Source organism: Hetaerina americana, unplaced genomic scaffold, assembly GCF_022747635.1.
Source record: "Hetaerina americana unplaced genomic scaffold, ioHetAmer1.1.p SCAF_31, whole genome shotgun sequence".
NCBI lineage: Eukaryota > Metazoa > Arthropoda > Insecta > Odonata > Calopterygidae > Hetaerina > Hetaerina americana.
The window spans coordinates 925,552-938,682 of NW_027286886.1; the positions used below are offsets into that span (position 1 = coordinate 925,552).

General features: G+C 34.6%; 1 protein-coding gene and 1 long non-coding RNA gene across 2 annotated transcripts in view; both read right to left on the reverse strand.

Annotated features, from left to right (window-relative positions):
- Positions 1-8,250, reverse strand: part of LOC139691242 (uncharacterized) — a 54,834-nt gene extending 46,584 nt beyond the window's left edge. The window contains exons 1-5 of the mRNA XM_071588987.1: positions 8,191-8,250; positions 7,975-8,108; positions 4,013-4,118; positions 3,786-3,932; positions 648-729 (exon numbers count right to left, since the gene is read on the reverse strand). Coding sequence (XP_071445088.1) covers positions 648-729; positions 3,786-3,932; positions 4,013-4,118; positions 7,975-8,108; positions 8,191-8,250 — 529 coding nt within the window. The remainder of the gene's footprint in view (positions 1-647; positions 730-3,785; positions 3,933-4,012; positions 4,119-7,974; positions 8,109-8,190) is intronic.
- On the reverse strand, positions 8,251-12,588 carry LOC139691234 (uncharacterized). Its single transcript, XR_011701575.1, has 3 exons — positions 12,484-12,588; positions 10,032-10,121; positions 8,251-8,385 (listed from the first exon to the last, which is right to left on the reverse strand). It is a non-coding gene; the product is annotated as an uncharacterized lncRNA (long non-coding RNA).
- Positions 12,589-13,131: the final 543 nt, after the last annotated feature.

A 13,131-nucleotide genomic window follows, 5' to 3' on the forward strand; every position in this document is an offset into this window, starting at 1 on the left:
CATCATTAGCTTGTTTTTAATTTTCTTGAAACTATGTATTTGCAGTCAATTTGGTAGATCAAACGATTGACTAAATGCAAGATGATCTGAACTCGAAAAATCAAACTCTGTCATGGTAATTTAAAAAAGCCCAAGCCACTGAAACACAAACCACTCACAGAAAGATGTCTGGAGATAAACCAATCCATGGAAATTCTTAGTGTCTGGCAAACCTGGCCACTCAGCCAACTTTTTAGTTACTGATTAAGAGAAACTAGTGGAGCTGAAGAAATTGGGAGAGGGACTAGCAATAGCAAGCACAGAATTGACAGGTGACAAAAAGCAACGAAAATTGCTCCTCATCCTAATAAAAACCAAGATATTTCTAAAGCACAGAACACGGGAAGAAAAAGGGGGAAAAATGACAAATAGTGACACAATGGAGAAATTTTTGCATTAAAGTAACTAGAAATGAAATAGTGATATGCTTCAAGCCCTGTTATATTGACGTGCCTTATATCATGTACATACACCACCCACCTGGTATTTTTGTATTGTGATCTCTGGGCAAATAAAAAGTAATAATAATAATAATGCATCCACATAAAAATCAACTTTAGCACGCAAGTGATGAGAAAAATGGGAAGGCTAAACTAAGAAAAACTTACTGGCAAATCTCGAGAGACTCTTGTTCAGCTGAGAAGCATTCTGCCAAACATCATCTACCACAGATTCAGAGTCTACATATTTCTGAAACAGACCAAAAATTGAGGAAATTCATTCAAATGATTCAATATGTACAGTACATTAACTAACAGAATAATATGTCCTTTTCATTAGTATAAAGACAAGGTAAATTAAAATATCAGAAAAAGAGAAAGGTCATACAAATAACAGTAACAAGAATGAGCACACATTACAAAGTGTACATGTAACCACATTCATTCTGACATATTACATCATTAATGAACATTTTGCACAACAAATTCTTTTAACATATATGCACATTAGAAGAGAGAGAACAAATGTATGGCATTGTAAGGCATATTAGTAATATTATCACTAATCTGAAATATAGGTAAATAATAAAAATAATTGCTAGGTACATACAAACATACGATATATGAAATAAGTGTTTTTGCATTGAGTGAAATGTTAATGCTTTGATATGAACAAATCTGAACATCTAATATGATTTTTTGCAAATTGTAATACATACTAGATTCTTTTCAAATATACTTTCATTATTTCAAAGATAGTATCATTGATATCTGGTGTGCAGGTTGCTGGCCATTTTCAACCATGAATACGTAGTTTTCCTTTCTATCAGCAAGAGGATTCTGCAGATGGAAAGGGAAACTACTACCACGTGGTTGAGAAGTACTAGCAACCAGCACATCAGATATCAATGAAATACCCTCAGAAATTAGAGAAAGTTCCATGAATAAAACTTTGCTATAGCTATAAATGTATAAATAAAAAATTTTAATAAGAATGGAGAGTTACAGGTGCACTAATGAAAAATGTAACTATATTTACATCAAAAGAGAAAAGTGAACAAAAATATGAAAACTTTAGAATAATTATCCCACCATCTTATGAATAAAAGATTATGAAACGAATAATCTACAAAGGAATACAGTAGACATTGGAAGAATACCTATATTTAGAGCAATTTGGTTCAGAGCAAGAAGTAGAGGAAAGAGAGAAACCATTCCTGGTCTCTGATTCATTGAAGAGAAAAGGACACAGAATAACCAAATTACCTTTATTGTATTTCTGTGCTAAATCCACTAAATGATTCTTTATTAATTTAAAATAGATTTTGTCATGCTTTGACATGTTCAGATGCACAGTCTTACAATACTCATGTTTCTATAGCACTGTGAAGAACTGGAGGAAAAAATAAAGTTTGGCTGGAAAATGGACTCAAGGTATTGGAAAAGTACTAAGGGCTAAGCATCAGACCTTTCCCAAACCCTAATAGCTCATCCTCTGGTCAAACTGTAACAGCCTCCTCCTGACAGTTCTTAATAATGCTATGGTTAACCCAAGTATTTTAAGACTGGGTACCTGAAGATGTTAAAACTTGATGAAACCCATTTAGTACTGGTAAATAATCCATAACCATTATGTGGATTTCAAATAGTTTTTTTTATTAATTCCATGATGGATAACTCCCACAAAATAAAACCTAACGCTATATTGGTGTACTGGTGTCCTAACACCCCCCGCCACACGCCCTTGCGGCGGCTTGTGGGGTATTAAGTAGATGTAGATGTATATTATCTGTTTTTGGCATTTGTTGATCTGGAGAAAGTTTTTCACATTATTAATTGGAATATGATGTTCAATACTCGAAAAGAAATTGTAAATAACCGAATATCAGGATAGAGATATTTACCACACAGAGTTGGAAGATAGCAGCACTAATACGGTGAAAGCTGAGAAAATGCTGAAATAATGAAAGAATTAAGGCTTAACTTTTGACTTTTAAGGTAAACTTTATAAATAGAATTAGCCAAACATGTTATGTCATTCATCTTGTAATGAATATTAGCATATAGCTGATGCAGTCTTCAGAGTTACTTGAAGTGGCTGATGGGAAATTCAAGGACTGTTGTCATGAATCGGCACTCTACCAGCAGCAGTCAAATGCTCTCATTTGGCTGTATTTCAATGGATGGGTACCTCCCTTATAAAAGCATGCAAAGTTTCATCACCTTAATTAATCCTAGGGCTGGTGTGCAGAATTCTCTAAAGGAAATAATTATTTATTCATAACTGAAGCATTGACAGAATACTAATAGCTTTCTTTGAATAAGGTGAAATTTTTGTGAGCACCAAAAATTTTTCACCAGCATTTTACCCTGTTTTTCCTCTGCATGTGTTCCTCTTGTTAAAGCCATTTAAGTTTATGCCAATGAATTTGGACTGTATATTTAATGGCTATACACTGGTCAATGATACTATTATAAACAAAAGGAAGCAGTGAATTAACAGTTGCATACATAAGGAGTTAACTATTCTGGGGTCATGAGAAGTGGATGTACAAGAAAAGATGAATGGAGGTGATGAAATATGGCGTTACAGAAAAATGACAAAAAAAATTTAATAAGCAGATTAAAAATGAAGAAGTACCTCAAAGAGTGTTTGATAGAGATTATCTTTGAAAAAATCCTGAGGGAAAATACATGACAGTTCACTGAAGGCCATAACTATAGGAAAAATAAAAGTAAGAATCATTAAAGGAAGCCCAAGGATTAATTATGAGAAGTAGGTCATGTACATCTAAGTGTAAATAACTATGATAAAATAATAAGACTGGCAGGTATCAGGATAGCTTCGAGACTATACAAACCAACCCTCTCCCAAGGTTAAACTTAAACCTGTAATCTTAGAGTCAATATTAGTTCAATACACCAACAAAAATAAGCTAGTCAGAAAACAAAATTTTGGGTCAAAACCTTAGGCTACATCTTACCTTGGGCACCTCAGACAAATCTCCCTAAAAATGAAGGTGCTCTTCCTCATGGTTTCTCAGAGAAAGTTATCTTTCCACTGGTAAAAGGCTTACTTTTTTACTTTAATGTCAGGAAATGCCTCCAGGATAGCCAGTAAAACTTTTATCAAGAACGTCAACTTACCCAGAGAAACCGGGAAGAAGAAAGCCTTCATCAACCTTCCTACATGTAAACTGTAGAACAACCCCCATATATACCTAAAAATTCATTATAACAATTTTTATGCTTGAAAATTATATTTTGTGATGTCTCAGAAGAAAAATCTATAGCTGTAACAATTACCTTGACAAAATAATCTCCTTTGAGTTTCTTCATTGGGATTTCCTCAATTATATACTCTCCTTCATCTGAGTCTTTTAGTACTTCAGCTAAATGCATCTCAAGAAGTTTAAGGTTGTTGATATAGCTTATGTCAGTGTTCTCAAATCCCTGAAAAAATACTTCCAAAATTATGCAATTACCATGCATATACACATTATTCACCCGGATAAATTATGCAAACCAATTACCTGAATGAGAGAAGCAGCATGAACATTGTACACAATTCTTTGCAAAACAGATATGCAAGTCTTTTTTGGAAGGGAGCTCCAGAGGTTGAATGCTCTGTCATAGTCCCTGTAAAGACAATTTATGGCATTTTAAAAATAAGGAGTGGACACCAGATAATTGTAACTTTGTAATCATAGTCACATTTTAAAACTATAGCTGATTGTCAATAAACTGGTGTGGACTATTGCAAAGTGATCTACTCATTCTACGATATAGAGAAAAGATGAATGAAAACTTTAATATAGTGCATAGTTTTGACTAGCTTAGAAGCTTGGTTGGGAGAGATACCTAAAGATTGGTGGTGGCTTTCCAGGCATGGATGAGGACAACAACACTAAAAATAAAATGAATGAAAAGAAAAACAAACAAGGAATTACTAAGTATGGTAGGTGAAGGGTGCATTTGGGGAAAGGGACAGCATTTGGGTGAAATTGATAGAGGGATGGATAAGTGGATGCAGGAGATAATGAAAGAAGCCATTATAATGTTTAGACAGAAGACTGTAGAATTCCAGGAAAGCTAGGTAGAGTCGGGAACAAGACAAAGCCATTCCCTCCATTTCAGAAGGAATTAAGGGAGTTAAAAGTATGCAGAAATAAAGAATGAGTTATTGTAAACTGTGGCACAGGGTTTAAGGGTATTTTGTTTCATGTTAGTTCAGACCTGGAAATACAGTAGTACATCATGCCAGGGTACATCAAAAACCTACTGTAAACCAGTACTATGCCACTAATAATATTTCCTGCGAAAGAATGAAGGGTGGAGAGAAACCCGGCGTCAGCATTAGCCTACTCTTTACGAAAGGTGCCAAGGGGTCCAACTCTTAACGTCCCATCCGACGGACGGCGTACTCTCTCAAAGTGCCCTCCAAAAAGCACCTCAATTAGGGATCGAGATACCTCTGAAAAATATTCAACACCGCCGGGATTTGAACCTGGGCCCTCTGGGTGGGAAGCCAGTACGTTAGCCCCCGCACCATCTCAATCCCCATATAACTCATTGCCATTTGTTTTCTCATAAGTTATCAACAAAATACCAAATAAAAATGTATTAATTAAAAAAGAATAATTACTGTATGAACAAAAAAGTCTACCACAGCTTACTCCTGGGAGTTGAATACAATTTTTGGAGAAATAAAGAACAGTGAGAACTACCCAAGAATAAAACAACATACCTCAATGTAATCAAAGGAATAATGGACTTACGCAGAAATCAAGAAATAAATTACCAGAATAGACAATGGAGAAACAAAACACTTTATAAGGGGGCCATGCACAGAGTACGTATTACATCAATTAGAGTTCACACAGAGGTGGCCCATGCCAATATGACATGGGCCAAGAGGTATCATGCCAAGATGGCTGTGCCAATAACCTCATTATGATAGGTGAAAAACTGCATGCTGTAGGCAATATTTTCTCACCGTGACATACATCTCCTTCATGGTAGACACAGCAAGGAGCAGTGAGCTACAGGATAGAGAAAAACACCATTTGCTTTCATGCATTCTGCAATTTATTAGGGCATAAGTAAAAGTAAAGTTCCTGCATATTATTCAAAACCTTGATATGTCTCATTTTTCTCCACCCCCCTCCACACATAAATATTGAAAATTGAGGAGCTGAACATGAAGGATGAATGCCTTCCCTACTCATCGCACATCCAAAGCTTCTGCTTGCTTCTCTTCAGCCCATATCATTCCCCAGTATCTCTAAAATACATTACGAACAAAGACAACAAAAACATCAACCAGAGAGAAGCAAAAGCTTGAGATTACACCTAGGTGTAAATATCTTGTTTTCATTTCGACATATTGTCCAGCTTGTGAGATAGATAAAGAAGACTTCTTTAATGTAATTATGTAGTTTAAAAGAAAGCACCATTTAACTTGATTTACTCAGACTTAAAGTAAACTGAAAAAATTATTTTGATATATGAAAGAGAAAGTAGAGTAAAAAAGGTAAAAAAAGTATTCAATGATAAACTTTGATTTCTATAGTTACCCCTCATATTTTTAGATCAGCAAAAAATATGAGTGGTAACTGTTCAGCATAGCAGTTTCATAGCATTTAACTTCAACTTAAGTCTGTGTGGAGTGTATTACATTACAGTCCCTGAATTTGGCACAGAGTTATTTTTCATAATTTCATTTTTCTAATACTTCTCTGTAGATTTGCAAGCTCAACAATAAGAACTACACGAATGTGCTGTTCAGTTGGACACCTTCATCCTAGCGACTAATCGTTACAGGTTGTATGCTTGCTCAGCTCATCTCAGCTAGAAATTCATGCATCTGTTGAGTGAAAAAATAGGAAGAGTCCTTCACCCACTGTAGACTGAAGTGAAGCAGTGACTAACTGGTGGGTCATGCACATTCAGCTCTCCCAGGCTATTAATGCTGGGCCAACTGGCAGCATACATTCTCTGCTCCATCAATCAGTGTCCTTATAAGCATTGTTTATTAGAGTTCAGCATTGGGCCAGCCAAATCATTAATCAAACAAAAACGTTTTTGTGTCACTTTGGGTCATTGTGTACGTCATGTTGCCTCAACAACATTTTTATAAATGAAGCCAATTCCATTAACTCTTAGGCATACTTATAAAGCTGTGTGAAAACTAATTTCCACTAGGGCCCATTGATATCATTTAAATAGGCAATAGTGATAATAAATTGCCCATAAACCAAAACAGTTACCAACCCTAAGGCTGGTTTGGTAGGTGATGGTGCAATTCACCCTATACTAAGCCCAACCGCATAAGAACTTAACACATCAGGGTATGAGGGCCAATTCTTTCCCCTATGCCAGCTATAATTTCCTAGGAAGATGTTACCCAAAAAATCACACAGCTTGGGTGGAGCTGAGGAAGCCCATAGAGGTGTGTGGGAATCGAACCTGGGCCATCTGGTCAGTAGTCCAATCCCTGAACTATTGCATCCCCATCATATTAACATAGCAATAATTTTCTTGTATACCCTTCAGAATGAACCATATAGGGTAGGGAAAGCCATATCAACAATATTGACTGTATCACCTTATCAACAATATTACCACTTATATCTCCTTATCAACAATATCATCCATGGAGAGAGTGACTTTTGACCCATGAAATATCAGTTCTCTAAAATTATCCCTTAATCTACCTTATCCATATGAAAGAAATATCAACATTTTGATATATCGTCATTTCACAGCAAGCAATTGTAATATCTGATGACCCGCTCGTCTCTCATGTACAGATAAGAATGCCTCATAATGTTGCGTTCACTCTCTGCATATAGCAACAAAGAGTAACACAAAAGTCGTTTCATGACACAAAAATGTTTTGCTTGATTCAGTGACGATTGATTTGCTTGACTCCCTCTTAGGTCCCTGCTGGTCACCGATTTAAGTTCATAGATCACTAAGTATTACTTATTTTCAGTATTGAAACTTTATATTAGAACATTAAATAACTATAAAACTTTTCATATTTGAATGGAATTAATGACTTTGTTATTCCATACACTATTTAAACCACAACCCAGGTTTCAACGTTGAACGTCATTATCATATTCCATAGTTATGCCGGAGGCTAATTTTATAACCCTTTCAACTGAATAAGACTCTTCAATATGTTGCAGCTTTTGGCTCACTGAGCCATTGTGACAAACAAGTTGTGAACCTTATATTAAAATCATTTCTCCATTCCAATTAGAAAGGCAGTTATTTAATTGCTTCTCTGAAGTACACATATTTAATAGAATGAGAAAATAATGAAGAGTCTACAGTATAAATATTAAATTAAGAATGTATATTGCACTACTTGCTAAGTTTATGCTCATTAAACATGATAAAAAAATAAAATGGATTATTATTAATTGCACTCAGACCATAATGTCATTATGCAGCTTATCATTAATTGGCAATTCGATGTACTTACCTTTGCTTGATATAGCTCTCCGAGCATTGGATATACACTTGTTCCTTTTTTGCTTCAGTTGTAGCTAAACTGAGGCAATCCTCCATCATTTCATTGTTTCCAACATTGATAATGTGTGTTATTATCATCTGAAACTATAAAACAGATCAAGAGTATAGTAAATAGTAAAATGAATTGAAATTATAAATTAAAGGAAAATACATCCAAGAAACTTACATCTTGAATTACATGGCAGCATTCCAAATTATACTTCTTCAGTGTCACCAGAGCATTCATTATGTTTAGCTGCAGTGTGATACTTTCTGCAATTGGGTCATTCATTGATATTCCTTCATTTACCAAATGAACTAATGTTTCTTCCCAGGGCATTGGTGCCATTTTCATGAGCTCCAAAGTACATCTACCCTTTACCTAAAATCAAAAACCGACAATAGATAAAATAGTTCACCAACACAAAAAATAAAGTTAAATAATGGCCATTGCAAAAAGTGAGTCAGCCCTCCACACTCATGGAATTTACATTTGCAGAGGACTCAAGAAGTTCCTTAATAATTACTGGAAACTTTGATTTTTATTTTACAAGGTCATATTTTTTCTAATTGGATGCACAATTCAATTAACTTTACCATAGAGAAACCAGCCATTGGGTGATTAAGTGATAGCCCAGAAGGAGAATGGCAAGTTCTGAAATTGTCCTCATTATAAATTGTGCTTTAAAATGAAAGAAATTGAGCTCCATAGCCTCGTAAATTAGTGAAATAAAATGAAAACTCCTATAGCCGTAATAAGTTAGTACCACTCGTCCCGCGATGAAAATAAAATTTTGTTGTAATGGTTTGTGAGAATAGAAATTCCACGACAGTGACCAACAACAACTTCTCAACCAGAACACCCTTCTGCAGTAATTTGCGGGAATATTACTTCCTCACCAGTGACCAACAACAGACCCAAACACTCAAACCCAACTGTGATCATTGACAGGGTTAAAGGGACTTTGTTAAGGATACCTGGGTTTATGAACAGATATACACTATCCGTGACTGTTTATGGGAATAAATTCCCCGCCAGGAACAAACACAGAGCTGACACACTTACAAGCACTAAGGAAAACAATCACACATTCAAAAAGGACCTAACTCCTAGGATAATATTACTAAAATTGAGCAAAGTTGGCAAAAAACTTGGAGGATGAGAGTCCTCATCAGATACACATATTTCAACTACAACGTAGCCCTCCTCAGCAAACTGAATGAAAAAAGGAATTGCAAAAAACCTGTAATTAGACAAATACACATTCAAACAAGTAAATCAATGGCCAATGTGGCTCGTCTCCTCATCCTGGCTATGCATGCCACGAAACACACTGTTCCTATCCTTTATGGCATTGCATGATTGCTTTACCAACTGTCCTTTCCTGTTGTGTCGTCCATTTCTCCTGGAGCTTGTTCTGCAACTACTGACAGTTGGATCAATAAAGTGAACAGATTTCGTCATTTAACTCTTTAAACGTGCACTGCATACTGGGGTGCTTAGTTAACCAGATGCTTTTCATCATTAAGCTTCCTGAGAATTTTTCCAAATTCTTTATGATAAAATGCAAAATTGAAAAAATTTTTCTGAGCCTTGACTTCAGTGATGGGTAATTATTTCATCATGAACAGTGACAAAAAAACACCAGTTTCTATTTGGGCAAATGATAATTTAAAAAAATCACCAACTCCAATACAAAAATTAATGACTTTTCAAAATTGTCTACGTGGGTAAAAATGACCCCACTCTAATATTACAGAATTACAGGAGATAACAATGATACTTTTTAACTAGTGCCGATTGCCCATTAACACTGACATTCTCTCTCTCTAATAAGCACCAGGAGATTTTGGTAAATATTCGCCACTATAGATCAGATGAAACTCTTCATGGTGACAAGTAAAGGGATAAACAAAATGTATTATATCAAATCTAACTCATCACTTATTGAGCTATAATGGCACATAAACTTTATTTGATAAAGCAAAAGATAACCATCATTTCATTTACAAACTTTAGGTACAAACCTCAGCATCTTTGATGAACCCAGTCAATGCAACAGCCTTCCTCACTCCTTCATCAAGCTCATTGGGCCAGTAAGTCAAGCTTATCAAATCCTGAAAATCGATAGTTATTTCATCAACATGAAAGGTATTAAACAAGAATGTGAACTACAAGTTTATGATAATTTTAGAATTTTTTCCAAAAGAGAAAGTAGTTTTCAGATTTTTGAAATCCCTTTTCTACAACTGTAGCCTCCATGTTAACTTACTGCTTAAACAATAGCATTATAACTATGCCAGACACATTTTCAAATTGAGGATTCTCACCAAAAGGTAAGTACTTAGGTACTAAGTGACGGTAAGGTAGAAAGTAAGACTTAATATTGTGTACAAGTAGGTGATAATGCATTTTTTACTCAGTCAGAGTACACACAACAATTTAAATCTAATGACTTTGAATAAGTGCAATACCGATAAGACTAAATATGGAGTACTAAACTGAAAAATTAAATAACAAAAACCTTTTTTGTTAATTTCATTGAATATTTGTTGAAGCAAAAAAAACTCATGTGTCATATTCTTATTATGAAGATGAAATATGCGATCATTCCTTCTTCAAGGTCTACAGGTTTTTGTGATTATTATGCAGCATAAATTAAGTAACCACATGTGAATATGTATTAAATAGAGATGAGTCAATACCAATCCTCAAATCTCTTGATTATTAACTTAGAAATCATTATTGTTGATCAAATTTTAACAAGTAAATTCCAATTCCATGGTCTAAGTCAGAATGAAGCAACCAAGTTTCATGGGTTTCTATACGCTTCGGGCAAATGCCTGGGGTGCATTCTATATACATCTAAGTGCTTTGCAACTGCTTTGATTCTTGTTTCATACCATACACATATACTCGCATCAACCGTAGCAAGCACTCTAGACCAAATGGCCAAAGTAATTGAAGCACACACGCAAAACACTTCGAACCAAGGCTGTAGAAGAAAAAGAATAGATTCTAACATGCAGGCACATCACTGTACGACTAGGAAATGTGCCACATGTCTATGGTGCTCCCACTGAAAAGATGAATATGGATACAGACCCATAATTGAGTTGAAAAAAAAAGAATATCTCACTCAAAAGAAAAATGTTCCATCTCTATTGCTGTGATCATGCACATGACAACCTACAGTCTATGTACTGTATGTACTATAGTCCAGTGACTTTGTTCACAAATCATAGAGACCAGACACTTCAACAGTGAAGAGATTGAGCTACAGCTTTGAGGACACTAGTTATAATAGTTAAATATAAATTTGCTCAATTCATGTGAATTTTAGTTGTTCTATTCTCACAACCCAGCTTTCATCTTTCAAGAAGACAAAATTCGTATAATGAAATCAAACAAAATTATTTTAACTAACTTAGAGCATTATTTATCGGCATACAGGTTCTTTTCCCTTAAAATACTATTTCCATATAGACCTAGTGTGTTAGTGGGGCTCTATGTAATCTTAGAAAACCATAAATGTTTCCTATACAGGTCAAAAAACTCTTTGAAAAACCTTGTAAATACAATCAAGTAAAAATATGGAAAATGAGTTTTAGAAATCTGGAGACAATACCTTTTTCCAAAGCACTAATTTATATGATAGAAAGCTAATGCATGTTGAAAATTGCATAGGTTAAATCAAACTCCTCTAGCTAACGAAATTCACACGGGAGTGCTGTCTGAGGCTAAAGCTAGCCTATGGTCTGTGATTAAAGTTTTAAAGTAATTTTACAGTGAGAAAAAGAGAGAGAGCTACAAGAGGGCACAGAATTGGATATGCAAATGCAACTGAATATAGACTACATACAAATTTCAATTGAAAAAAAAACCTTGTTCTTATTCAACATTATGTGAAGAGAGTAAGTACTTAAGTCATTGATTATCTGATCTGAATATAGAATTTGAAAGAAAAAAATGAACGGCGTATACGATAGTGTCCATACAAAGCATTGAGGATAGTAGCCTTCTAGTATTTGTGTCAGCAAAACCAGCATCAGTAGCTAGTGAAAGTGCTTTCACCTTTACTGGAGCTAATGCAGACAAAATATGTAACAGGATGGTATTTCTGTACACAGGAACCTTGGAGTAATGTAAAAATTTACTAAATATATTATGCCCAGCTGCAGCTGATACAGCATGAATTTAACACTTACTATTAATAAATGAACTAAGATATCACAAATTCCTGGTTAATATCCTATGTTGCCACATATATCAGTAGTAATACGTTTAGATCATAACAATTGGGAATTGGATTACAGGTTCATAATAGGGCATAAACTTTCATAATTGGAAGTAGAATCAAGATCTCTGAAACTGACTCATCCCTAGTACATAATACAAAGAACATTTTTATTACAGAGCATTACCTAAAGTTACATTATACATTATACAATACATTATAAAATATTTTTATTACTATACCTTTATAACGTGTTCAATCACAGAATCAAAATGCAATTCATGCTTAATTACATATTTTATTATAAAACTGGAAATAATTTTTTCATAATCAGAAATGTTCTGAATTTTCAACAGCAATACATGAATTAGATGGTCTTTCTCCTCCTGCAAAAGAGAAAATGATTTTTAGATGCAACACTTTCAATTTAACTCACTCTGGTTATAAAACTGAAAGTAAACTTCACTCACGGTGTTAAGATCTGATAATTTGATTTCAATACCAAACTCAGACTTGAAGTACTTAATGTCTTTCAATGACACAATTACAGAATGCAAAATTTGCAGCGAGTCCCAATTGTAACTCAATCCATTAGTGAAAAGGTCCATAGTAAGAAGAATTTCATTTTCTACAGCCTTATCTTGATCTATATATGAATATATATTTTCCGCAAAAACCAGGGCAACTTCTGGCCAATTCTCATGAGACTCAAAATATCTAAAAAGAGAAGAGACATTTTACAGTGAAAAAAATAACAGCTGTACGCCAATAAGTACATCAAATACAGAAGAAAAGATGAAAAATTTAATCAAGACCACCCGCTAGATTGAAAGCAATAGATTAGTCTACAGTGAAATCCAGAATTTTAAAACAAGGATGCCACACTTCTA